The 27,561-nt window shown below is 38.7% G+C and overlaps 1 protein-coding gene across 2 annotated transcripts in view; it reads right to left on the bottom strand.

Moving 5' to 3' along the window:
- Window positions 1-2,276: 2,276 nt before the first annotated feature.
- LIN52 (lin-52 DREAM MuvB core complex component) overlaps window positions 2,277-27,561 on the bottom strand; it is a 108,683-nt gene continuing 83,398 nt past the window's right edge. For both annotated transcript variants that reach the window (XM_081291835.1, XM_081291836.1), the window contains exon 6: window positions 2,277-4,131. In XM_081291835.1, the coding sequence (XP_081147961.1) occupies window positions 4,076-4,131 (56 nt within the window). In that variant the 3' untranslated portion in view covers window positions 2,277-4,075. The remainder of the gene's footprint in view (window positions 4,132-27,561) is intronic.

Raw genomic sequence — 27,561 nt, 5'->3', positions numbered from 1 at the left:
TGAGGCAGTGTTTTGTGAGGGCCCTTCTCCCAGCTCTCATTAGGAGGAAGGGGCCCCCAGGAGGGGAAGGTTCCGAATGCCTGGCCCAGCTAATGGAGCATCAGGGTGTTCCTGTGCTAATTAACAGGCTCTGCCAGCTCTCGCGCCAACTAGGAGCCTCACAGTTGCACCTGGTGCCACCTGAAGTCCCCAACTGCCCTGTCTAAAAGAAAAAGTGTGGGACAGAGGGTGGGAAGGCCAGTGGCCTCTTTAGGTAGAGTCAAGGACACACACTCAAAATACCCAAAGCCTAAATAGATAAAAAAGCTGGTTACAGGCCAATCAGAACATAGGAACTGACCTTGGAGAGCCCATTGCTTGCCCATTCTCTGGGAACAAGGATTATAAGGCTCTGTGGTAAAATGAAGCCCATGCAGGGAGCAGATAGTTTTTTGTTGTTGTTGTTAATTGAATTTTTTTGATAGTACTGGTGATTGAACCCAGGGCCCTGTGCATGATAGGCAAGGGCTCTACCACTGAGCTACGTCTCAAGCCCTTTTTACTTTTCATTTTGAGAAGGGTCTTGCTAAGTTGTTGAGGCTGACCTTGAACTTGCAATCCATCTGCCTCAGCTTCCCAAGTTGCTGGGATTACAGGTTTGCACTGCTGAGCCCAGAAGTCAGTCAGTTTTGTAGTTCTCAAAGGATGAAAAAAACCGAAATGGAGAATATAACCAAATGCTTGATAATAGAGGTAGGCAGAGTTAAGCACTGTTGAGAAACAATGTTATTTGATTCTTGGGACGATCCGCCTTGGCCCACCTGTTCATGTCCTCACATTCTACTCTGTTCATCTTCCTGTGATGCCTTGATCCTGGAGGAAACAGAATGGAAGCATCCCACTGATAAATGAAATTTCTTCACTTCATTACAAAGTCCCTATGGAGGTCCAAACATACTTCCAAAGCTATAGGGACAATGGAATGACTTCACCTGCTCCATTTTCACTGTCATAATTTGGGTGACTCCAGAGGCTAGAGAGCCAATACGGCAGAACTGTTAGAAGTATCTATTTAAAACCTATGATAACAATAATGATTAACACCTATAATTCCAGCAACTCAGGAAGTTAGGGTAGGAGAATCTCAGGTTTGAGGCCAGTCTCAACAACTTAGCAAGACACTGTCTGAAAATAAAATAAAAAGGGCTGGGGTTGTAGCTCAGTGGTAGAGAACACTGAGTTCGATCCCCAGTTCCTTAAAAGAATATGTATATGATATATATCTTTTATAATAACAAAAAGATAAATTAGTGATAGTGTTTTGATATTAGCACAATTAATATCTTTTTGAACTTTTAGGAGTATCTTATGAATTGCTCTGACTAGCAATTTTCTTTCCTTAAAAGAAAATGCTTTCTCTAGAAGGGCAATATTTGATCTAGGGCAGGCCAGCTATCAATGGGTGACAGCAATGTGTACTCTCTCTTTTTGGGGGAGAAAAATGTGTACTCTCTCTTCTCTAGGTCTGGAACAGAATTGAAAAGGAACTCATGCTAAGAGTTTTAGTGGGCAGCAGAGAAAATATTTCTTTTCAATCCATCATATTTAACTGGAAGTCTGCAAACAGCTTTTGAAGTCCACTTCAAAGAACCAGATATGTAGGAGACAGTCACAACCTGGAGGAGCTTATGACTTGGCAGGACAGTCAGGCCTGTCTTCAGATCACTTAGACACAGGATGGAATGCCCTGGGAGCCAGAGGAAAGGCACACCTAAGTGTTGTAGGAAGTGGGGGGGAAGGATCATTTCCAGCTGGGTCATTATGGGTTTATAGGAATAACAGGTTGAACAGAATAACAACAAAATGGAAGCAAGACTTTCCAGAAACTCAATGGCATGGGCAAAGGCACTCCAGCGGGGACCTGGAACAGACTTGACACAGGGGAGAGGAAGAAACCAAGCTGGAGGGTGGATTAGGGTTACATGCAAAGTCTTATCATGCTGGGTGGAGCAATCCACACTTTATCAGCAGACCTAGGGAGGTGCCACAGGTTTCCAGGTGCTCCGACAAGAAGCACCAGATATCCTACCAGCCATCGTCTAGGAGTGGATGATGACGGGTAGGACAGATGGAAACTGGGAAAACAAGTGGACAATTATAAAGCCCAAACCACCCTATAGGATATGAAAGGGGAAGATATGTAGGCTCTCTGTCTCTACAGTTGTACCTTCTGATGAAATCTAAGTTTTGAATATGCATCTTGGCCCTTTGAGAAAAAACTCACTCTCCTATAAAAGGGACATATTTATTAGGAAGACACAGAAAACATCATATACAAAGTACAATCCTCTAACATCTTGAAATATACACACATACACTGTACATAAATTTATATTATCAATATAAAAATACATCATTAACATTTCTAAGGATGACAATTACAAAACCAATAAATATCGCAATTCTAAAACATCTACTTACATTAAGTGCTGGTGAATAAGATGACAGTAAAAGAAGGAGGCCAAAGCAGATCAGAAAACCAACTACCTGGCTTCCGGTTACAGACTTGAGTTGGTTTGGGGGAGGTATCCCAGTAATCTCCATATACTTCTTAATTTCCCCAAACATGTAAAAGTGCCTGATATTATCAACTCTCAAAAACAGAGCAAAGAAAAAATTTGACATTAATGGTACACACATGCGCACAAGCTCTTCAACCGAATTTAGGGAGATCAAGAAATATCAGTCATAAACTTAAAATCAAAGTCTCTACAACTGACCCTCCTGAGGAGCAACCCAACAGAATGCTCTCCTTTCCCCGCTTGCCATTTGTGTCTCGTGCTCAACTGTCTTCCCTACCCCTGCAAAAAAAGTAGATGACATGGATGGTCAAGTGACACAAATGAGAGTAAAACCTAATGTTAATTCTAGCATGGGAAATAAGCACAAATGTCATAAAATGGCTAAAAGACCAGCCATTAAATTGAAGAGTGTTGTGTGTTAGCAGACATTCAAGACCACAAACTTTGACCGCAACTTCTCCTGTGTCCAAACTCCCTCAGATCATTTCTACAGGAATATTCTTTCCATGAAATTTAGGACACCCCATGTACCTCTCAAAACATCAGAAAGCTGTATTTAAGTGAGGAAATTCTCCTCTTTCAGGTGTGTGTGTGTTTTTGTGAAGTATCTCATATATGCCATGAGGGAGCTAAGGTGGACAAAACATTGCCACTATCCCATAGCACCAACTAGGTTAATTAGGATTCTAGTTTTCAATCAAATGGCAACCCCCATAAATCATGCCCCTTTCCTATCTATCAAGCCATACTGACTCCTTCACTTAAATCTGTAACAGATTAACTAGAACTCCAAAGTCCTGATGTCATCTTCATATTGGCCTTGAGGTCTATATCCTAATGTGACCTAGATGGACCTTTCACTCCATAAGCTAATTCCAGGAGGGACTCACTACTCAGGGATTCCCTTGCCAAGAGTCAGACCTGGGAGGTGGGGAATGGGCAGCATTGGAGGATAGGACTATAACAAAAGGTGTAGAATTTAAAAAACAGAGGTAAAATTTCAAGAAGATTCTGGTTTTTCCAGCTGGATAATCTTGGAACCTATTATATACTGGAGAGTTCATGGTCAGGCTGCTTGGTCTGATCCAGAACCTACTTGGTCTCTGTCTCATATCATAAATATTTACTAAAAGATCCAGTTCAACTCAAAAGAACCCATCCAATCAATGTGTCACAAGTGACTTTACCATCATGGAATCAAATCAACTAGAAGATCCTGGGGCTCCTGAACCATGTCCAGAAATGAAAAAGCATGACTTTTACCTTTAAGATTGATAGATCTCTGGTGTTACCAATATCCCAGGCTAAGAAGCTGATGGAGTAACTGCAATGATCTTTGAGTAGAGCAGATTCTTCTCTTGCCACCAAATCTCCTCAGAGATGCAGAGTGCCAGGAGCAAGGCAGAGGGGCAGTCCTGAGGTACAGCCTCTGGCCTCTCCCGAGGAAAATCGAAGTGTGCATCGTCAGAGCTGCACAGGGAAGAGTCCCCAGGACACCTGTTCACAAGCTGCTACTACTTCTTGGGCTTCTCTAGAATGTTGAGGAATTTCCCCCGTGTCATCTCTCTGGCTGGAATCATAAAGCAAACGAAAGATCAATGAAAATCTAAAATGTGAAAGAAAGATCTAGGAAGATTTAACTTAAAAATGCAGGTTGGTTTAAACTGTATATCAAGTTGCTACCACAACACATTCAATCATCACCAACTTCCTAAATGGGGAAAAACTAAACTGTTATTGACAAGTAAAACTGGAGAGAGATTCTGAAGTTGGCAGTTGTTATATGGTACAGGCTAACTAGGGAAGACTAACACCATCCTTAAAAAAAAAAATCACCAGGGAATTTCTTTTTTATCTATCTATCTATCTATCTATCTACCTACCTACCTACCTACCTACCTATCTTTCTGAAGAATCTAACCTAACATCCATGTTCACTATCTCATGGGGGTTTTCTTTGGAGGCTAAAATCCAATCAAGATAAGAGTCTTCTCTGGGTTATTGATCTGTAGACATCTATAATCTCCAATCAAAATCAGAGATCATTTACCCCATCTCGGCAGTGGTTGTCCCCACGTTGTAATGTTACAGAGTTTATATTCCCTCAGTACAGTTCATCTGGGGATAGGAATAATAAAGTGCGGTTTATGGAGCTTTGGTCTTCTCTCTCCCGGCATTGTCAGTCCTTAGGTATTTAATATAGCCAGGCAAGGCTTATGTGTCTTTCTCTGACTTTCAGCACCATCAATCTTTGACTGCTGTAGTTACCAGTGGTTTTATACAGCTACTTTCCTACATATAAGGTTCCAAAATGAAAGCAAAACATCTCTTGATTACAAGGACCACTTCAGAAAACCCATTTTTAGCTCTGTCAAGCAAATGCTCATCAAGCATACATAGTAAAACACTCCCATCCCCATCCCACAAGGTCATTTTTTAACAATTCTCCACAATTCTCAAGTTTCTGATGGCTAGCCCTGGAGGCCAGAAGTCTTCTGAAACCATGCAGTGGGCCCAGGGCAGGCTGTGGCCTGTGGCCTGTGGCCTCCCAAAGACATGGCTCCATCCTGGCCAAAGAAGTGAGATAGCTAGGGAGGCACCTGCAGGAATGAGAAGAGCCTTCACCCTGGCCTTCTTTCCAAAGTCCAGAGAAAATAGTGCTGGATGAGTGGGCTGCCAGTTGCTTGTTTATTTGTACAATGAAGAAATCATTTTTTTTTTTGCATAATATAAACTGTCATCACAGGGAGGCTTTGGGTAACTTCTATCTATCCACTTGCTAGCTTTTACTAGTTCCTGAGCTCCAACAAAGGGAAAGGAGATTCTGTTAGCCAGGAGTGGAAGCCCCAGTGCTGGGTCTTGCCTCATGTGCCCACTATGCCACCCTGCCCCAAATCAAACCGACCTCCTCATTCCTTGATGGATTTATACCAAACTATACATTCAAAGTTCCCATAGGACTTGCACACAAAAACTTGTTTATGTATGTCTTCTTCTACTAAAGTATAAGAACCGAGGACAGAGACTGTTAAGCGCTAGACCTTGTATCTGCTGAATAAATGCTAGCTGGATAAATGAATGGTAACATACAAAAGAACTAGAACTTAATAGGAACACACATGTTAATTTCCTTCCTTTACACAAATAACAAGACTAGTTAGTGGCCCTTGGTGTTCCAGCTTCTCCACTGTGGGAGTCTTTTTGAATGTACCTTGCTTATTTGGCAAGAAAAATAATTTCCCTTGATGGAAGTAATGCCAAATTAAAGGAGAGATCAGGGGTCAAGGGCTAACATATTCCAGAGGAAATCCAATCAAGTACTCTCTTGCCTATGAGAAGCAGCATGGGGCTTCTTCCAGAGACCACAGGATTTGAGCTCAGTTTAAGTTTCAGTGCTAGCACTTAGTAGCTGGGTGACAACTTGGCTTGGACATTATCTCTGAGCCTTGCTTTCTTCATCTGTAAGATGGGTAATGTTACTACCACTTGCCCTTCTCTTCTCTTAGATATTAACAATGAACATACTTGGTATAGTGGCAATCATTAACACAATCCTTCTCAGAGATGAGTAAGTTCTCATACAAGCAGTATTTTCTGAGGGAATGAATGAAAGATTGTGATAAGGGGGACTAACAATCTTAAAAACCCCATTTCTTGGAATCTTTTCCCTCAATCTTATCCTACAGGAGTTTGCTTATACTTTTGGGCATTGTTTATTTCTACTGGATAAGTTACCCGTCTATTCTCAAGTACTTATTAAGGGCTTTAAATGTATACAGTTATCAAATGATCCTGTGACACAGCTGGAAGCAGGTGCTGTGGAAACAAGATAGTGGTGAATCAGAATTCTGATAAGACATCCTTGTCCCAAACCCTAAGCCTACAAGTACTGCCCTGACCTTACAGTGTGACTTCTGCCTGCTGTACTTCGGACCCCCCAATTCCTTACTGTTTCTTCCCATGGAAAAATGACCAATATTTTAAGACACAGAATTAAAAAGACTCAATTATCTGAGGAATCAAAGGGTTTAAAAGAAAAAAAAAAAAGGAGATTCTGTAGTGTCTCAGTTGCAAGCTCTCCTTGAATTTAACCAGTCCTTTTTAACAACCCCTTTTCCACTCAATCATTCCTCCCACTTCAACCTAATCCAAGTATACAGAGCTGCAGAAAACCACCGTAAAAGTAGAAGTAATTCAAAAGACATCATCTTCTACATGGGAGGGGAGAAAGTTTCCCTTCTTGCCAGTCCCATATAGGAGATATACGAATGTGTGACACAGCCGCTCCCTAAAAGAGGGCTGTGCCTTATAAATCAGAGCCTAAGCACCAACCCCTTTTTGTGCACAGAGAAATTGCTGTGGGTCAAGGGCTGCTCCAGAGCACGTGTCCTCCTGTTCACTTGTCATCAGAGATGCTAACATTTCTGATTAATTCTCATAGCCCTTATTTTATTCCTTTTTTCTTTACCCTTGCTCTCCTGCTCTGCTGCAGTGTAAAGATTCTTAGCGACCTGCTACAGTAATCACCACCCGCTCACCGAACCCCCCCAAAACCTACTGAAATTGTTTAGTGATGCCAACCGCGCTTTTAATTTGCAAGACATCAGACACAGAGGTAATTTATACCAACATCTGTTCATTTTTGACTTCTGAAACAAACTCGCACATGCTGCTACAAAATCCCATTAGGAATAGGGAGACAGCCTTCTGCTACTATTCTATATTGCTTGTCTACATTCTCATATTCTCTCTCTCTCTCTCTCTCTCTCTCTCTCTCTCTCTCTCTCTCTCTCTCTCCCCTTCAAGGAGGGTTTTATATGTAAATGTATTTTACTGAAACATTCCCACCAAGGATTTCATCTCTTTTGGGGAAAAAAAAACCTTTATAGAGATGGCTACTGCCTGCTTATAGAGGAGAGCAATGTATTTGTTTCTCTCTGCCTAGGACCCTCCCTAATTCTTCCCAGACATTACAGGTTGGTTTACTCTGGCATGAATGGCCAGGGTAAGATCACATGTTCTTGAACTTGGCACTTCTAGTTCCTCTGATCTTTGCTGTGTCTCCCCTACTACCCTCAGGGCTACAACATAACATATAGAAAACAATCCTAGAAGCTGGGGATGTAGCTCAGTGGTAGAGAACTTGCCTAGCATCCATGAGGCCCTGGGTTCCATTCCCAGAAAAAAAAAGCAACAATCTAGAACTAGTGAAACTTGTTAACTACTATCTGTTCTGGATGGATTCTCTAGGATTACCAGGTTGGACAGGAAGGCAACTTTGCTACCACTCTAATAACTAGGCCATGAAGAACTCACTAGTCATCAGCCTCTACGATGTGTGCTGTGCACAAGAGAAGCAGGATGCCATGCCAGGTGGTGATTTATAGGCCTTCCTATGTAGTATACAATACAGATCGCAAACTGAGTAAGTCACAACAGAGACTGTCACTACAGGGTTAACACATGAATTGCTCTGTGTGGAGAGATGGCCACTTGTACACATCAAAAGGCAGCAAAATGGCTAAACTACAATCAACTTCCAGGTTTATGCTGTTTCTATTACCCCCTTCGTAGTTTCTCTAGGGCTGTCAGGTTCGTGGCAGCTGTAAATACATGGGTCTACTCAGAGAGCTCAGGGCTGAAGGGAGGACTCCAGCCTGCTCGTTCTGAAGGTGGTGCAGGTTTAATATAATCTCTTTTTGAGACTCTCCAATTCCTCCATCCTGTATTTAGCCTTGCCTCTGGCTCCCTTTCCACAATGACTACCCCCAAACTGCCTTCTCTGCAGTAAATTTTCTGGTGGCTGGTTGAAAAAGATTCAGTGGTACAGATTGATTTCTCACCAGTGAGGGGATGAGGGATTACCAGAAGCACCCTGGTTAACGAGATTGGGTGCAGAATCTCTCTCGAGTCCAGCCCTCTCTGCCAGGGCTTTGTACCTTTCGTCTATGACATATGGGTTTCATTATAGAAAGATTTTCCAGATTATAACTTTGAGGCAATTGCTTGATAAAATTCCACTCGACAGAACAATGTAAAGACCAAGTAACTTTTTAATGAAGTGGAAAAAACTCATATAATGTTTGGTGTTTAATTTCAAACCACTTTAAATATTTCTGTGCTACAATCTAATTAAAAACATCTGCAAGGTGGAGAAGAGTTACTTTGATTGGTTTGCTCCTATCTGGAAGAGTAACAACAAGCTGTTTTCAGGAGACTCTTGCTATGAGTGACCAGGAAACAAAGAAGACAGCATAATATTGTAAAGGGCAGGGCTCTTGGCAGTGGACAAGCCTGGATTTTAACTTCATCTCCTACCCTGACCCTTGGCAAGTCTCCGGGTTATCTTTTCAAACTTCAGTTTCCTTGTCTGTTCAAGGCGGGATCAATATCAATGTCCACTAGACTTTTGGTAAATGCTAGCTTCTGGGTTGCCAGGTCTTTCATTTCCAACAAGAAGTTTGAAAACAATCTAGGATTCCTTCCTTCCTTCCTTCCTTCCTTCCTTCCTTCCTTCCTTCCTTCCTTCTTTCTTTTTTTAATACAATGCCTTTATTTTTATGTTGTGCTGAGGATCGAACCTGGGTCCCGCCTGTGCTAGGTGAGCGCTCTACAGCTGAGCCACAATCCCAGCCCTAGGATTCATTTCTTTTAGAGTAATCATACCTAAAGACAATGTCCTATATATAGCAGCTCTATAAAAAAAAGTTATAAAACTATCCTTGATTTTACAATGAGGAATGAAAAACCTAAGATTTCTCGGATGGAACAGGTATGCGAAGATTTGCTGTTTTCTGTTAAATGATGATAACAAAATAACCTAAGGGACTATAAAGATAGCTGAATAAGCATGTCACTAGAAAGGGGATATTTTCTCAGAATCAGTATTTTTCTCTCATTCCATCTCCATTTGAAATTGATCAAACCATACCATGGCCATTTAGTTGAAAAACAAAAACAAAAACAAAGGTAGTATGTTTGTGCATATGTTTTGTCCCTTTACATACAATAAAGGAATGAGGAAGGGGAAAATGAAAGAATAGAGAAATCTACACTGTCAGGATGACATGAGACCAACTTGTAGTTTTCTAAGGAAATGTATTCTTGGTCTATGGGAACAGAGTTCTGGAGTAAATAACAGGTTCCCTTCTTGGCAGATATCTCCTGTCTGCTGTTGGAACACATTAATGATATCTTCAAATTCCATTTCTAACTGTGCAGGTGTGTCAGTTTCATTAATGGGTCACCCATCAAACTGGAATTTGATCTGCCTTATTGATAAGCCCTGTTGTTAACAATGAGCTTTCATTAGTTTACTGAATGGCGTATTCTTAATCTTGGACTGTACCATGCAACTATCCTGCCCTGCCACCTTCACACTAATAACACCACTCTCTTCTGTCTGAATTCCTTTCCTGGACTATTTATTTTTTAAAAAAGATCTACAAATGCAAAATAAATAGTAACACAAATGTGTCATGCTAGGAGCCACAAGCATATATACGATGTATGGCACCTTTGGTTGTAAAGTGACGCCAGCTAGCCACTGAGATGATTATGTTAAAATTTACATTCATATGCAAACTGGACTCCCGCTGTTCACCTTGGCCTGCTACCGGACTCAAGTTACGGGACTTTACGGGACTGCTGGAGAGTTCCCATTGGTTGGGGAAGGATAGTAGGAGGGAATTCCGGAGGAGGTCGGAGGAGACGGGGGGTTCCGGGACGCGCGGTTCCGGTCGGACACCCTCGTGGGAGGACCGGTTTTTGACTTGCTGGCGCTGAGAGTGTTAGCGGCTTTTTCAAAATAAAGTTTTGTTCCTGCTTGATTGGCTCGTGATTCTGTGCCCAGCCAAGACTGCGGCAGTGTCACATCTGGGTAACATACTCTGGTGTATTAAACCTTGTTGGAAGAGCGAACAATCTCCAAGCACTTGGCTGCTGGTGATCTTGACATAAGTTTGTGGCTAACTTCAAGAATCTCAAAAGGAAGGTTCCAGCTACACCCTGGGATCCATTTGACAATCTCCCCAAACCTAAGAACGGGCTAGCCCAATCCTGAAGAAATAGGTGCTCAAGGAGGTTCCTCGTCAGCAGACATCATTAATCCTTAGTTATCTATTACCATCTGCTTCTACCTAAACTAAACAAACATTAGGTAACATGAACAAACAAAAAACTACTCTCTGTAGTGAGAGGCAGTTACTCCCAAGCAAAAGAAATACACAAAATCCTGGTTAGTTTATATCAATGTGCTAAAAGGCTATTTAATTAGCTTCACAGAAGATGTCTTATAGAAATGATGCCATTTGTTATATTTATAGTTTTTTAAAAGTTGTTAAAGGACCTTTATTTTATTTATTTATATGTGGTGCTGAGAATTGAACTCAGTGCCTCACCCATGCTAGGCAAGCACTCTACCACTGAGCTACAACTCCAGCCCCATATTTATAGTTTTGACTCTTAAAAAATTACTCCTTTGGTCCTTGATTGCACTGTGCAGCTATGACAAGAGGGATCAATCAGTCATTCACCAATGTGTGCTGTGCAGAAGCATAAAAAGACTGTTCAGCGCAGTCAAACAGAGTGCCCACTATGTACAAGATATTAGAAAGATTAAAGTAAATTCAAAGATATGCTTTCAGTAGAAACAGACTATTCCCAAAGCCATGTTGCTTTGAGGTGAGCTAGTTGTTAACAGTATTTTGGTACATTAGAGAATGAAAAGAAACCAATGTGATTTATAATGCTGATTTCTGTCCCACACAAAAGTGGAAAGTTTTCCTGATACTATGGGACAGTGCTGGCAAACAGCAAAGCAGTTCCAAGACAGCCTGCGAGACTGAAATTCTTCTCTGAGTTCAATGTCAGATCTCTGCCCAGAAAGGACCACTAAGTGACTGATAATTCAAGTCAAGGACTAAACACTTCTGATTGCCTCCAATATGAGAGCAGCTGGTGCTGGTGCCACTGTCACAAGCAGAAGGAGCTGGGAACTGAGCACAGTGCCACTGGATGAGGAGGAGTCTCTTAGAGTCACAATGCATTGGGATACTTGATGGCCCTCACCAGGTACTAAGGTCCAATGACCATTCAAGCATCCATTAGGGAAAGTGGCAAGTGAGTCTTTGGTGGAAATCTTTTCTTTAAAATATATAAAAGTGGCACTTGAAGGTCAGAAAAAAAGCCCTGTTATAGTTTGGATGTGAGGTGTTCCCCAAAAGCTCATGCATGAGACAATGAGGAAGAAATGATTGGGTCATGAGAGCCTTAACCCAATCAGTGAATTAATCCCCCTGATGGGATTAATTGAGTGGTGATTGAAGGCAGGTAGGGTGTGGCTGGAAGAGGTGGGTCATTGAGGTGTACCTTTGAAATACATATTTTGTATCTGGTGAGAGGAGTCTGTCTCTCTGCTGTCTGATTATCATTTGACCTGCTTCACTCTGCCACACTCTTCCGCCATGATGTTCAGCCTTGCCCTGAGCCTGTGGAATGGAGCTGGTTATTTATGGACTGATCCTCTGAAACCATGAGGCCACAAATAAACTTTTCCTCCTCCTCAATTGTTCTGATCAGGTTTTTTAGTCATAGCAGCAAAAAAGCTGACTAAGATAAGCCCTGAGGTTTTGGTCTGAAGTTCTTTGGGCATAAACATTCCAAAATGGAATAGTGTATAGTGTCTCTATACAATGGAGAAAAGCAAAGCCTGGATACTCATCTTGTGACCAAACTATCACAGACAATCAAAATTTCATTCTCAGAATTCTCAAAAAAAAAAAAAAAATCTTTTTGGGAGCATACTTTCCAGATTCTTTCTATTGGGTGTCATGACTTTGTGACAGTTGCTAAGAACACTGGTTTCTCCAATAACTTTAGAGAAAATTTTATATTAAACCCTTTTTTAAAAATTTCCAAATCTCAATAAGGCCCAAATCCTGAGAATGTTTTATCCAAGAAGCAGGATTAGAAAGAAAAATCAGGACTCAATGTCCAGGTAAACAAATGTGGACAGTTCCAATATGGAAAATAATTTTAATGGCTTTTCATAACGGAAAAAAAAAGGACAGAAATATCCAGCCAACAGATTTATTTTCAGAATACAAAGCATCAAGCAGGAACATAAAATATGGGAAGTGTCAGCCATGATGCCTGAAGATTGAAGGCAGAAGTAGAGGAATCTTAATTGTCAGGCATTTGAAAAATGCTGTATTCAGGAGAAAGCCTGTGTTTCTCCATCAACTCTCCTTGCCCTTCCCTCTTTTAAGAGTAAAACAAGACTAGATTTCAAATATGTAATCTTTCTTATCATCCTTCTGCCTACTAAAATACAAACCAAAATAACAAAAAACTTCAAAGATCTGTGTTCAAGAAATAAGAGCTAAAAGCTTATTTGTAATTTGTTTCCTTTTTGGAGGGCCTTGGGGGCCTGTTTCAGAGTCTCAATTTGGTTCCTTTTTTGAGGGTAAAACTCAATTGAGTGAAAGACAATGAGATCAAAGCAATGTATTAATGCTCTGTGGGCTAGAAGTTTTATTTAGTACTCATAAATCTGTGCAGAACATTCATGCTTCAGGGCCTCTACATAGTATCACATCCTGGTGAAACACTTAAGACCAAAGGTTAGCAACTTCACAAAGTCTTAATACCCTGATCCATAAAGTGAGAATAATAATAGTAATCTATCAGGTAAGATTAAGATATAAAAGCTAGTCAAAATGACTTTATATGAAACATTTTGCCCCACATTAGAAGATTATCCAGAAGCCAGATTCTACTCTCAATACAATCATTTCAAAGGATATTAAGACAACTTTCCTTCTTGGTCCATTCCACTTCCAGGTGCCGGCAGCAGCTTGAGTCTAGGGAGAATGAAGGACCAACCTTCTTGACCCCCAGGGCAGGGAAAGAGTTACATCTTCACACTGAGAAGCCAATAAAAACCTCTCTTGATTATAATTTAGATAAGAACCACTGGATTGAATAATAATGTCTGAAACTCCCCTGGCTGTTTCACCTTGAGACGTCCATCACTGGGTTAAACATGATGCTAATTGCATTTGGATTGATTAATTTCTCTCACTCCTGTCTATTCGAATAACACTTAACAAAATAATCATAGCACCCAGAGCCAAATCTTTTCCGTCAAAGGAATGAAGCCATCAGAACAGGCAGAGATGAAAGAAATGAAGATGACCCGTAATTACTGCTACGGTGATATCATTACCATATTATACAAAATGAGTGTGGGGGGAGGGGGTGGAAGGAGGGGCTGAGATTATTTATTTTTTTAATGGAACCCTACAACCTAAGAATACAGATTTGACATCAAGTGGAATGCACAGAAATACAGAACTTAAAATACAAATCTTACTCATGAAATTGCAAAATTCAACACTGAGGCCCAAGATACATCAAGTGTCCTGGGCTGTGGGCAGGTATTATTCACGCCACTATTTTTCCATCGCAATAACACTTTGTGTATGACTTGCATAGAGATTTAAGATGCTGTCTTCATGCCACAAGCATGCCTATGGTTACTGGAGAATTTTTCTTTGAGACAGGCTATAATATCATTTTATTTTAATATTGTTAAGGGTGGCCTTGTTTATGAAATTAGAACCTGGGTTTTAACTGCAGCTAGTTCTGAGGTAGTACAGAGAAAAAATTAAAAAAATAGAAAGGAGACAAAAGGAAGAAAGACTAACTTTTTTTTTTTTAAGAGAGTGAGAGAGGAGAGAGAGAATTTTTTTTTTTAATATTTATTTCTTTTTAGTTCTCCGCGGACACAACATCTTTGTTGGTATGTGGTGCTGAGGATCGAACCCGGGCCGCACGCATGCCAGGCGAGCGCGCTACCGCTTGAGCCACATCCCCAGCCCCAAGACTAACTTTAATATGAAAGCTTTGTGCTCAATTTCTTCATACCTTCTCTCCCCTAGCCAGTTATCTTTCCCTGGCATGACATCCCCAAATTTCTGGAGAATTTATAAATCTTTACTTGCACTAGAAATTCACCCATTTATGAAAATTGCCCTGTACACTGTTAACTGGCCCACTAATACATATAAAAGGATAAATTTAGAAAAGTAACCTGTATAATTGGGGACTTTCCTAGAAAGCTATAATATAGGGTACTTTCTCAGCATCATCTATTGATTAGATAATGAAGAAGACATCAACCTTAGGACCCTGAGAACTGCCACACCACCATAAACCATCTTGTGACCACCAAACTGAGGGGATCCCCACATACATTCCCGTGCTACCCTCCTCTAGTTTCCTTTAAAAGAAGGAGCCAAGATCCCAAGAGTGCTTCTCATTCTTCAAGATAGCCAGCACTCTCCTTTGAATGTGCACTCCCTTTCTTTCCCAAATAAATCTATGTCTCAATAGCTAATACACGCTGAAATTCTTTTCTGTCACACACATCAAGGACCCCGTTGTCCTGAGTTGATGTCTCCCTCTTCAGACCCCCTCCAGTGACAGTTTAGTTTAAGACACCAAAGAAAATGTCTGTGAATCTTCACACATGGTTCATTAGACAATATTTTAGATTTAATTTAAAATGCTAGTAAGAAAGAATATAATAATATTTCCCTGTAAATTATTTTCTTGTTTGACATGAGATTTTTGATATTTATGATAGAAAACCTTTGCTTGTGTAGGATGTAAACTTTAGGTCAAAATCCACTGCTGATTAGATGGTGATCTCAGGTAAATTATGTAGCCTCTCTGTGCCTCAGATCCTTCATCTGTAAAAAGGGGGCCAATATTTACCTTACAGGGTTATATGAGACTTAAAATACTTTAAATACATTTAAGTACTTAATAAGTGTTGGTATAAGGAAAAAAGATTCCCCTTAATACTAACTTTATGGGTATTTACAGAACCCAATACAATGTTATATCATTTACTAAAGTTAATTCAACAGACATTTGTAAAGTACCTCACATACAGAATTTAACAAATATTTGCAAAATAAATAAAGATTTCTTAGAAGGCACTATTTTTTTTTTTTTGGTGCTGGTTTTGAACCCAGGACCTTGTGCATGTACTCTATTAACTGACCTATATCCCCAGCCCAAGAAGGCACATATTCTTAAAAGGCTAGAAATAGACTAAGGAGGCTGGGGCAGAAGGATTGCAAGTTTGATGACAGTCTCCTGTAGCAACCTCCAAGTTGCTAGGATTTACAGGTGTGTGCCACTGCCCCCAGTTTCTATTGTTGTATACAACAAGCTTATAAAGTATCTATATATCCAATTTGTAATCATCCAGTAATAAATATGAACAGTGCTTTAAAAGAAAAAAAACCAAATATGTAATTATTTCTGCCAGGTTAAAACAAGAGTCTAAACCATTTACTCTATTAACTTAATATTCTCTGCCTTCCTCCCTGGTTAAGAAAGTCAATGCAATACAGTGAAAAGGATTTATCTATCTGGCTTTGGAGTTAGGCCTCAATTTGTTTCAAATTCCAGACCTCAAGACCATGAGCAAGTAATTTACCTTCCTGAGCCTCAGTTTCCTCGGCTGTAAAATGGAACTGTAAAAGACTTTGCAGCCTTGTGAGATTAAACAAGGTAATATATTTAAAAAAAAAAAAGAGCAGGGAAGTCAATAAATAGTGGTATTAATCTTTTTTATCCTTCTTGTCTCAGCTCAAATGTCCCCTCTCAAAAGGCCTTTCCCAACCATCCTAACTAAAGTGCACCCTTTTCAGTTACTCTCTTTTACATCAACCCATTTACTTCCTTTATAGCACTTATAAAATTTGAAGTTAACTTTGTTAATTTCATGCACCATGAAGTTCTGTAGAATCTCTTGCTGTACCCTAGCAATAAGAAAAATATCAAGCATATAGTTGTGGTCGGCTAACCATCTATTTATTTATGTGTGTATATTTTACATATATTTTATGTTATATAGAAATAAATTATTCATGAGGAAAGAGAACTCTGCTTCCTTTTCAATTCTTTTTTAAATTTAATTTTATTTTCTAAAAAATATTTTTAGTCATAGATGGACACAATACCTTTATTTATTTTTTATATGATGCAAGGCAAGTGCTTCACCACTGAGCTATAGCCCCAGCCCTCCTTTTCAATTATTTTTTAAAATTTGTTACACATGACAGCACAATGACCTTGACATATCATACATTTGAATCAGATAGGATATAACATCTCATTTTTCTGAGTATACAGGTTGCAGAATAACATTGGTCATGCATTCACATATATACACACAGTAATAATAATGTCTGTTTCATTCTACTATCCTTCCTATCTCCCCAACACCTCCTCTCCCCTCCCATCACTTCTCTCTACCTAATCTAGGGTAAAGCTATTCTTTTTTTTCCCCCTCACATCTTCATACATGTATTTTGTATAACAATGAGGGTCTCCTTCCACCTTCCATGCAATTCCCTTTCTCCCTTCCTTTCCCTCCCACCCCTCTTCCCTATGTAGAGGTAATCTTCTTTCCATGCTCTTCCTCTCTTCCCCATTTTGAGTCACCCCCCTTATATCAGAGAAGACATTCAGCATTTGCTTTTTGGGATTGGCTAACTTCACTTAGCATAATTTGCTCTAATGCCATCCATTTCCCTGAAAATGCCATGATCTTATTATTTTCTAGTGCCGAATAATATTCCATTGTGTATATATGCCACAAGGGCTGGGGAGGATGCGGGGGAAAAAGGTACATTCATATCACTGCTGGTGGGACTGAAAATTGGTGCAGCCAATTTGAAAAGCAGTATGAAGACTCTTTGGAAAACTGGGAATGGAACCACTATTTGACCCAGCTATTCCTCTTCTTGGACTATACCCAAAGGACCTAAAAATAGCATACTACAGAGACACAGCCACAATTCACAATAGCAAGACTGTGGAGCCAACCTAGATGCCCTTCAAAGGATGAATGGATTAAAAAAATGTGGCATCTATACCTTTTCAATTCTTAATTAGACACTATATATGTAAGTTTTCTTTCCCCCAAGTAAAACTACATATGTATTTTATTCTTTGAGCCAGCAATTTTCCTTTAGGATATTCACATGCCCACTAATTTCAGTAATAATTGTAATAACTGAAAATTATAAACAACCCAAATATCCAACAATTAGGTGGGAACCGGTTGAATAAACTAGAGAATAACCTCATTATGGAATACTGTTCATCTGTAAAAAGAAATGAAGAATATCATATATTGCCACAGTGAGATCTCCAGAACATATTGTTAAATGAAAAAAACACGGTATAGGAGAGTACACATGGTGTGTTACCTTACATTTACCTACACTTTTAGATGTGGAAAATAAAAAAAAAAATGTATATTTAGGTTTATTTTCAGAAAGAAACAATGAAAAGATACAGTTTAGTATTAACTAATAAAAAGGGTTACCCAGGGGAGGGAAAGCAGAGGAGAAAGGGCAAGAGCTTTTCTTTTAGTTTTTACTTTGGAATACCATGCAAATATTTCCTATATTAAAAAAAAAAAAATCCAGCCAGGTGAGGTGGTGCATGCCTGTAATCTCAGCAGCTTGTGAGACTGAGGTAGGAGGATTGAGAGTTCAGAGCTAGCCTCAGCAACAGTGAGGCGCTGAGCAACTCAGTGAGACCCTGTCTCTAAATAAATAAAATACAAAACAGGGCTGGGGATATGGCTCAGTGGTTGAGTGCCCCTGAGTTGAATCTCCAATAACGCCCCACCCTCCAAAAAACCCCATTAAGTAGAAATAATCAATCCTTAAAATTTGAAATTAGCAGAAGTAACTAAATCTATAAAGTCTGGCCTAACTGCACAGGACAAATTTTAAAAGACATATTAAAACTATATGTATAGTCATACATATCCCTGAAAGTATATATTCCGAGAATATATAAGAAATGCGGGATGGAGGGGGTGGAGATCTAGCTCAGTTGGTAGAGTGCCTGCACGCACAGAGCCCTTGGTTCAATCCCCAGCCACCAAAAACAAAAAAAGAAAAAGAAACATAGAGAAACTTTAAACTGTATCCAGCAGTCTGATTAGACATAATAAATTCTTTTGAAGCTAACTGTAGGTTAAAGCAAATAATTATGTAAGTTATTAGGAACCAAGATTTTCAGCATAAAAGAGATCATTATAAAATCATATATTAAATGAAAATGCCTTGACATCTTTAATTTTAACTGGATGTACTATAGGTAGGAATGTTGAATTTCTATTTCCTTTTTCAAAAAAACTTGTATTTACCAACTTTGTTCATGACTGTTGAATAATAATGAATAATATTAGTACCTAAATTCCACTAAAAGGAACCAGGTTTCTTTGGAGAAACGGTTGAGACTTCAAGTCTGGAGAAGTAAACGACCAGGAATACCCTGACATGCATGAAAGCAAGGAAGTTATCAAAGATTAGTAGGGTCATATTAAAAAACACAGGAGCCAACTTGAAGGATAGTCTACTAAAGTTGGGGCAACTGTGAACTAAAAAGAGTAATGAAGCCAGACATGATAGTGCACACCCGTAATCCCAGAGACTCGGGAGGCTGAGGCAGGAGGATCTCAAGTTCAAAGTCAGCCTTAGCAACTTAGTGAAGCCCTAAACAATTTAGTGAGAACTGTCTCAAAATAAAAAATGAAAAGGGCTAGGCACGTCACAGAAGAAATACAATCGTTTGACAAATGTATGAAAAAAATGTTCAATATCTCTCTCAATGAGAGAAATGCAAATCAAAACTACACTGAGATTCCATCTCACCACAGAGGCAATCATTAAGAATACAAGCAACAATAAATGTTGCAAGGATATAGGGAAAAAGGTACATTTATACATTGCTGGTGAGACTGCAAATTGGAGCAACCACTATGGAAAGCAGTATGGAGATTCCTCAGAAAACTTGGAATGGAACCACAATTTGACCCAGTCATCCCACTCCTCAGTTTATATTCAAAGGACTTAAAATCAGCATGCTACAGTGACACAGCTACTTCAATGTTTATAGCAGCTCAATTCACAATCGTTAAACTATGGAACCTACCTAGTGCTCTTCAACTGATGAATGGATAAAGAAAATATGTTATATATACATACATATACACATACATACACACAACATACATACATACATACATATACACACACAATGGAATATTACTCAGCCTTAAAGAAGAATGAAATTATGACATTTGCCAGTAAATTGATGGAACTGGAGAATATTATGCTAAGTGAAATGAGCCAATCCCAAAAAACCAAAAGCAGAATGTTTTCTCTGATATGCAGATGCTAATTCACAATAAGAGGGGAGAGAATAGAGGTATTTTGGACTAGACAGAGGGGAGTGAAGGCAGGGGAGGCAGTATGGGGGTAGACATAATAGTAGAATGAATTGGACATTATTACCCTATGTGCACATATGATTACATGACTTGTGTAACTCTACATCATGTACAACCAGATGAATGAGAAATTACACTCCATTTATGTCTGATGTTTCAAACTGCATTCCAATGTCATGTATAACTAATTAGAACAAATAAAAAATATATTTAAAAAAAAGGCTAGGGATGTGGCCCAGTGGTTAAATGCCCCTGGGTTCAATTCTGGTATGTATGTATGTATAAAAAACAAACAAACAAATAAATAATTATAAAGGTCAAAACTTATCAAATATAAACATCAATCATATTTATACTTTTAAAAACCTTTCAGTCATTTCAACTTCTTATTCTAAAATTTGACAGATAAAAGCGAGAAATCTAACATTTTTCTTGCCATTCCTCTTTGCCTACATTTCAGAGAAGCCAAATAGATGCTGATTTAATAGAATAATAATAGTTGTTATTATTATCATTATCATTATGAAAATGATCAGACTTAGGGCTGGGGTTGTGGCTTAGAGGTAGAGCGCTCACCTAGCAAGTGCAAGGTGCTGGGTTCAATCCTCAGCACCACGTAAAAATAAATAAAATAAAGGTATAAAAAATAGTTAAAAAAAGAAAAAGAAAATGATACCACCAGTGATCTTCACTCACACTGGAATATACAGATATCAGATGCTCTCTACTGTGAAGCTGGAGAAAAAACCCAGTGAGGAGTACAGTTATAAAGAAGATTAAAAAAGACTTGATTCATATCAATGTGTAAGACCTTGTCTGGATCCTGATTCGACCAAACCAACTGTAGAAAACCCCATTTTTGAGCCAATTTTGAACATGGATCATGTTAGATGTCATTATGGAATTATGAGTGTGAAAATGCTGTTGGTTAAAGGGGGATTCTTGGTTAGAAATTTATACTAAAGTATTTATAAATGAAATGGTATTTGCTTTAAAATATTCGAGCAAATAAACAAGCACAACAAAAAGTATGATAGAAGGGTGTACAAATGAAAAGAATAGCATAAAGCTGATCATTACCGAAGTTGGGGGATGGGTATATGTGATTCATTATAAAATTTATTCTAGTTAGTATATGCTTGAAAATTTTCCATAATAAAAAGAAAACTTCCACAAATGCTTTTCTGGAAATACAGCCTTTTCTCATTATCACTACATATCACAATGTAATTCATAAGGCTAGCAGCTTCACAAATGAATACTCACGGAAGGGTAGGCTGGGGAACAGAGATGAGGATAATTAATTCTGCAGACAGCTTGGAAATGGTTGGACAGGAAAAGTTTTAGAAGGTGTGTAACTTTTCATGTCATGAATGTTTATTTACATCGTTAAATTCTTTGAATGAGAAACAAATTAGACATGATCAACAATCAAAAGAAGATTACCTATTTTTTTTAGATCTACCAAATTGAACTCAGGTTAAGTCTATTAATAAAGAGCTGCTACCTTCCAACCTCTCTCTCTTAATTATTTAAGTAATCATACTGACAACTAAGAGCATAATTTTCACTTTGTTCATAAAACAGCTGAGAGAAGCTTGCTGGTTCAATACATTGCTTCTACAACATTCTTGGGAGAGAGTAAGAATGAACCCTTGGTTACTTATTTATTTATTTTTTTTTAAAGAGAGAGTGAGAGAGAGAGAGAGAATTTTTAATATTTATTTTTAGTTCTCGGCGGACACAACATCTTTGTTGGTATGTGGTGCTGAGGATCGAACCCAGGCCGCACGCATGCCAGGCGAGTGCGCTACCGCTTGAGCCACATCCCCAGCCCTTGGTTACTTATTTATTCAATCTTTTAGAAGAAGCTTCTGAGATAGGTAGCAAGACTAATTTCAAGATCTAGGCCAGGCTGACGGCTAACAAGCTACAAAAAGGGATAGCTTAACTTAAACTTTTCATCAGTCAGGTGAGCACAATGGCACACGCCTGTAATCCCATCAGCTCAGGGGACTGAGGCAGGAGACTTGCAAGTTCAAAGCCAGCCTCAGCAACTTATCTTGGCCCTGTCTCTAAATAAAAAATGTTTAAAAAGGGCTTGAGATGTGGCTCAGTGGTTAAACACCTCTGGGGGTTCAATCTCTGGTACCTAGACAAACAAACAAACAGTTAAACACCTCTGGGGGTTCAATCTTTGGTACCTAGACAAACAAACAAACAAACAAATGAAAAAACTTTCACTAGTCATACTAAATTGCAGCAAGTTTTCCCTCACACTGTTAATAACTATGTATATAAATAATACCCTCACTAATCTTTCATTACTTAGATCATTGGCGGTGGGGGGGGGGTTACTAGGGATTGAGCACAAGGGTGCTAAGGTCCACTAAGTTACATTTCCCGTCTTTTTTATTTTCAGACAGTCACTACATTGCTGAGGTTCTCACAAATTGCTGAGGCTAGCCCGGAACTAGTGATCCTCCTGCCTCAGCCTCCCTAGTTGCTGGGATTACATGCATGAGTCACTGCACCTGGCTACTCTGATTGTTCTTTTATTTCACTGATGCAGGTTCATCTAATTTAAAATAAATGTTCTAACTGATAATTTTACTTTTAATTGTTTATACTGTGATTTCACATGTGTATGGTTCATTTCCTCTGACTGAATAATGAATTCATCAGTGGAAGAAACTTTTGGGGAGGGATACTGGGGATTGAACTCAAGGGCACTCAACCACTGAACCACATCCCCAGTCCTATTTTGTTTGTATCTATCTACCTACCTATCTAGTCTATTTTACAGTAGAATGCATTTTGACAGAGTATACACAAATGGAGCACAACTTCTCATTCCTCTGGTTGTATATGGTGCAGAGTTGCTCCACTAGTGTAATCATACATGTACATAGGGTAATAACGTCTGTCTCTTTCTACTGTCCAGTGGAAGAGACCTTTAAAGATAATTTTCCTATTGGACTTGGAAAAAATGTACAACATACAGTACTATTCAGTAAGCCTTTAAAAACTCTTTCCCTCTAAAATCATGTAGCAGCACAAAGGTATAATTTCTGTCTTGCTTACAAACTTCTTTTAAAACTACACTGCAAAAACAAACAAACTCCATTGCAAACAGATATGAAGAGATGAAATAGAACACACATAAATATGTCATCTGATTCTTTTGGTGGGGAGGGGGTGCCAGAGATTAAGCTCAGGGGCACTAAGCCACCTTTCCAGCCCTATTTTGTATTTTACTTACAGACAGGGTCTCATGAGTTACTTAGCACTTCACTGTTGCTGAGGCTGGCTTTGAACTCACAATCCTCCTGCCTCAGCCTATAGAGCCACTGGGATTATGGGTGTACGCCACTGCACCTGGCTTGATTCTTGATAAGGGTGCCAAAAGCACACATTGGAGAAAAGTCAGCCTTTTAAGCAAATGGTGCTTCAAATGTAGAAAAATCAAACTAGATCCCTATATCTCATTGTAAACAAAAATCAATTCAAAGTGGATCAAAGACCTAGGAATTAAATCAGAAACAGTGACGCTAGAGAAAATATAGGGGCAACACTCCAACATATTGGCACAGGTACCAACTTTCCTTAATAAGATTCCTAAAGCTCAAGAAATAAAACTAAGGATCAATAAATGGAATGGCCTTAAATTAAAATGCTTTTGCACAGCAAAGGAAACAAGAACATGAGGGGAGAGAGCCTAGAGAATGAGAAAAAAAAATTTTGCCAGCTACTCCTCCAACAGAGGATTAATAAGCAGAATTAACAAAGAACTCAAAAACACCAAAACAAAAACAAATAACCTACTCCCAAAGTGGACAAAAGATTTAAATAGGCATTTCTCAAAAGAAGATATGCAAATGGGCCAACAAGTTTATCAAAAAATGTTCAACATCCTTAGCAATCAGAGAAACACAAACTACACTGGGGTTTAATTTCACCCCAGTTAGGACAGCAATCATTAATAATATCCAGGCATGTGGTGCATGCCTGTAATCCCAGCAGTTCAGAAGGCTGAGACAGGAGGATCTCAAGTTCAAAGCCAGCCTCAGCAACTTGAGGTTCTAAGCAAAATGGGCAAGGAATGTGCTCAGTAGTTAAGTGCCCCTGGGTTTCAATCCCTGGTACCAAGGGGGGGGGGAATATATATATATATATATATATATATATATATATATATATATATATATATACACACACACACACACACACACACACAGAAATAATGATAATTGCTGGCAAGGATGTATGAAAAGGTACACTCATACATTATTGGTCTGACTACAAATTAGTAAAACCACTTTGGAAAGCAGTATGGATACTCCTCAAAAGACTAGGAATGGGGTAATGCTGAGGAATGATATTGATCAAATTAGTTATATGAAGTGCACAACAAATATGTAACCACAAATCCTACCATTATATACAACTATAATGTATCATAAAAATGTGGAAAAAATAAATAAGTTTGTTGGAAAGATTAAAAAAAAAAGACTAGGAATGGACCACCATATAACCCAGCTATCCTACTCCTTGGTATTGATCTAAAAGAACTAAAATCAGCATATTTGAGTGATACATGCATACCAATGTTTATAGCAGCACAATTCACAAATACACATATTATGGAACCAGCCTAGGTACCTGTCAATAGACAAATGGATAAAGAAAATGTGGTGTATATACACAATGAAGTTCTACTCAGCCATAAAGAAGAATGAAATTATGTCACTTGCTGGTAAATGGATCAAACTGTAGAACAGCATGCTAAGTGAACTAAGCTAGACTCAGAAAATCAAGGGTTAAATGTTCTTTGTCATATGTGGAAGCTGGAGAGAAAAAAGGAATAAAGGGCAATCTTCCAAAAACAGAAGGAAGAGGGCTGAGGATATACCTTGGTTCAATAAGAAGAAGAAAGAAGAAGAAAGAAGAAGGAGGAGGAGGAGGAGGAGGAGGAGGAGGAGGAGGAGGAGGAGGAGGAAGGAAGATTAAATCAAAGAGGAGGGAGAAGGGGAGGAAATGGGGAAGAACTGGAGAATGCATTAATTAAATAAATAGAAGGACGACAGAGTAGAGGAAGGGAATGCGGGGAGATAGGGAAAGAGGCAAAGAGAGAAAGGAATTACTGGGGCAAATGGAGCAATCTATGTTATATACATTTATGATTATGTCATAAAATGAACCCCACTATTATACATAACTATAATGTACCAATAAAAACATATTTTTTTAAATTTAAAAAGACCAAAGAAAAGGAACTCTGAGGGAAACAAAAACCCTACATTGCAATCAGATTAGAACCTGATTGCATGACATATCAATTAACAAAGTCACAAAATAGTGGTTATTTTCCCTGCAATTAGAAATAATAGCTATTTAGCATCTTGGGTTTTTTTTCCCCCTAGAATATACAATTTTGATTTTTCTGAATAACCTTATTTGCAACATTCATGAATTACTGCTTTTTTTTTATAATAGATTTTTTTAAAGAGAGAGTGAGAGAGGAGAGAGAGAGAGAGAGAGAGAGAGAGAGAGAGAATTTTTAATATTTATTTTTTAGTTCTCGGCGGACACAACATCTTTGTTGGTATGTGGTGCTGAGGATCGAACCCGGGACGCACGCATGCCAGGCGAGCGCGCTACTGCTTGAGCCACATCCCCAGCCCCTGAATTACTGCTTTAAAATAAAGAACATGAGCTGGTAGAGGGCATGCATGGCATGCATGAGGTGCTGGGTTCAAACCCCTGTACCACAAAAATAAAATAAAAAGTGAAAAAGAAAAATGCTTAAAAAATAAAGTAATTAGAACACAATAATATCCTCAGTCATAAAATTATATTATACACTATATAACAGTCTGTGTCACAGACACTCCAGAGCTTAGCTGAAAACAGTTGACAATAATTGTATTGGGTGAAAAAAATACTCTTTTAATGACAATACGGATCATAATTTAGGATCTTAAAAAAAATAACATTGGAAAAAAATAACTTGTGGGCAATCAATGTAGAATAGAGGGGGAAATTAGACTGTATAGCATTTATTATTTAATTCTTTTTTAATTTGTACATTATAGGTATACATAATAGTGGGGTTCATTCTGACATATTCATACATGCATATAATATAATTTGCTCCATTTCAGTCCAATATTTCCTCTTTCTCTTCCCTTCTCCCTTCCCTTGATCCCCTTCCTCTATATCTACTTAATTCTTAATATTTAATTGAAAATATTTTCTTTATTTTATTAAATTTATTTTCATTCAAATGAATACAGAAGTGAAAGTAAAAAGCATTTTACAATGCTAAAATACTGGTCTCAAAATCAGACAGAGTTCTAAACTAGTTTAAATGGTTAGTCAACAAATTATGTTCACACTATATGCTTGAATAATTGCAGATGATGAGACACCAAAAGAAATCTGCCATTCTTCCTTAGAAAATACCTTCCACTCCATTGAGCACTTAAATTTGCTCAGTGAGAGTTAATGCTAGAGAGGTGGCACACGCCTATAATACCACTGACTAGAGAGGCTGAGACAGGAGGATTGCAAATTCAAGGGCAGCCTTTGTAAATTAGTGAGACCTTGCCTCAAAATAAAAATAAAAAGGATTGGAGGTGTAGCTCAGTGGTAAAGGACCCCTGAATTCAATCCCCAGTATTAAAAAAAAAACAAACAAAAAAACTTTGCAAATGTGAAATAGTTTTTCCCCCTACTAAATTCTTAAAGAGAGGGCCAGGTGAGGAGATCAGGAACCGATCTTATTTCAATATACTAAAATGTCTTCCTGGTAGGTTAGTTAGAATTTGTAACTATAATATACGTGGTTCTTAAAATGTGGTCCCTGAGGGGCTGGGGGTATAGCTCAGTTGGTACAGTGCTTGCCTCACATGCACAAGGCCCTGGGTTCAATCCCCAGCACCACATACACACATAATAATAATAATAATAATAATAATAATAATAATAATAATAATAATGTGGTACCTGGGCCAACTAATTGACATTATTTGGAAACTTGTTAAAATGCACATTCTCAAGGCTTATCCAAGATCTCCTGAGTAACAAACTTTAGAGGCTGAGTCTAGGTTGTCCATATTTTAACCAGTCCTTGATTGTCAGGACCACATAAAAATAAATTTAAGTGCTCAATGGAGTGGAAGGTATTTTCTAAGGAAGAATGGCAGATTTCTTTTGGTGTCTCATCATCTGCAATTATTCAAGCATATACAGTGAGCATAATTTGTTGACTAACCATTTAAACTAGTTTAGAACTCTGTCTGATTTTGAGACCAGTATTTTAGCATTGTAAAATGCTTTTTACTTTCACTTCTGTATTCATTTGAATGAAAATAAATTTAATAATAAAGTAAAGGTATTGTGTCCATCTAAACTAAAAAAATAAAGGAGGGAAAAGACTTATTTTGGCTCATAGTTTCAGAAGTTTTGGTCCATGGTCAGCTGACTGGACTGTTTTGGGCTAAGGCAAGGCATAACATGTTGGCAGAAGGGCATGGCAGAGCAAAGTTGCTCACCTCCTGGCAGGGGGCTAGCAGAGGGTGGGGACACAAGGAAGAGACTGGGGACAAGATATACCCTTCTAGGGAAGACCTGCAGTGGACCCACTCCTCCAACAAAGTCCCTACC

Source organism: Spermophilus citellus (assembly GCF_964194105.1).
Source record: "Spermophilus citellus genome assembly, chromosome: 4".
In the NCBI taxonomy this organism is placed as follows: Eukaryota; Metazoa; Chordata; class Mammalia; order Rodentia; family Sciuridae; genus Spermophilus; species Spermophilus citellus.
This window is presented reverse-complemented; position numbering and strand designations above follow the sequence as displayed.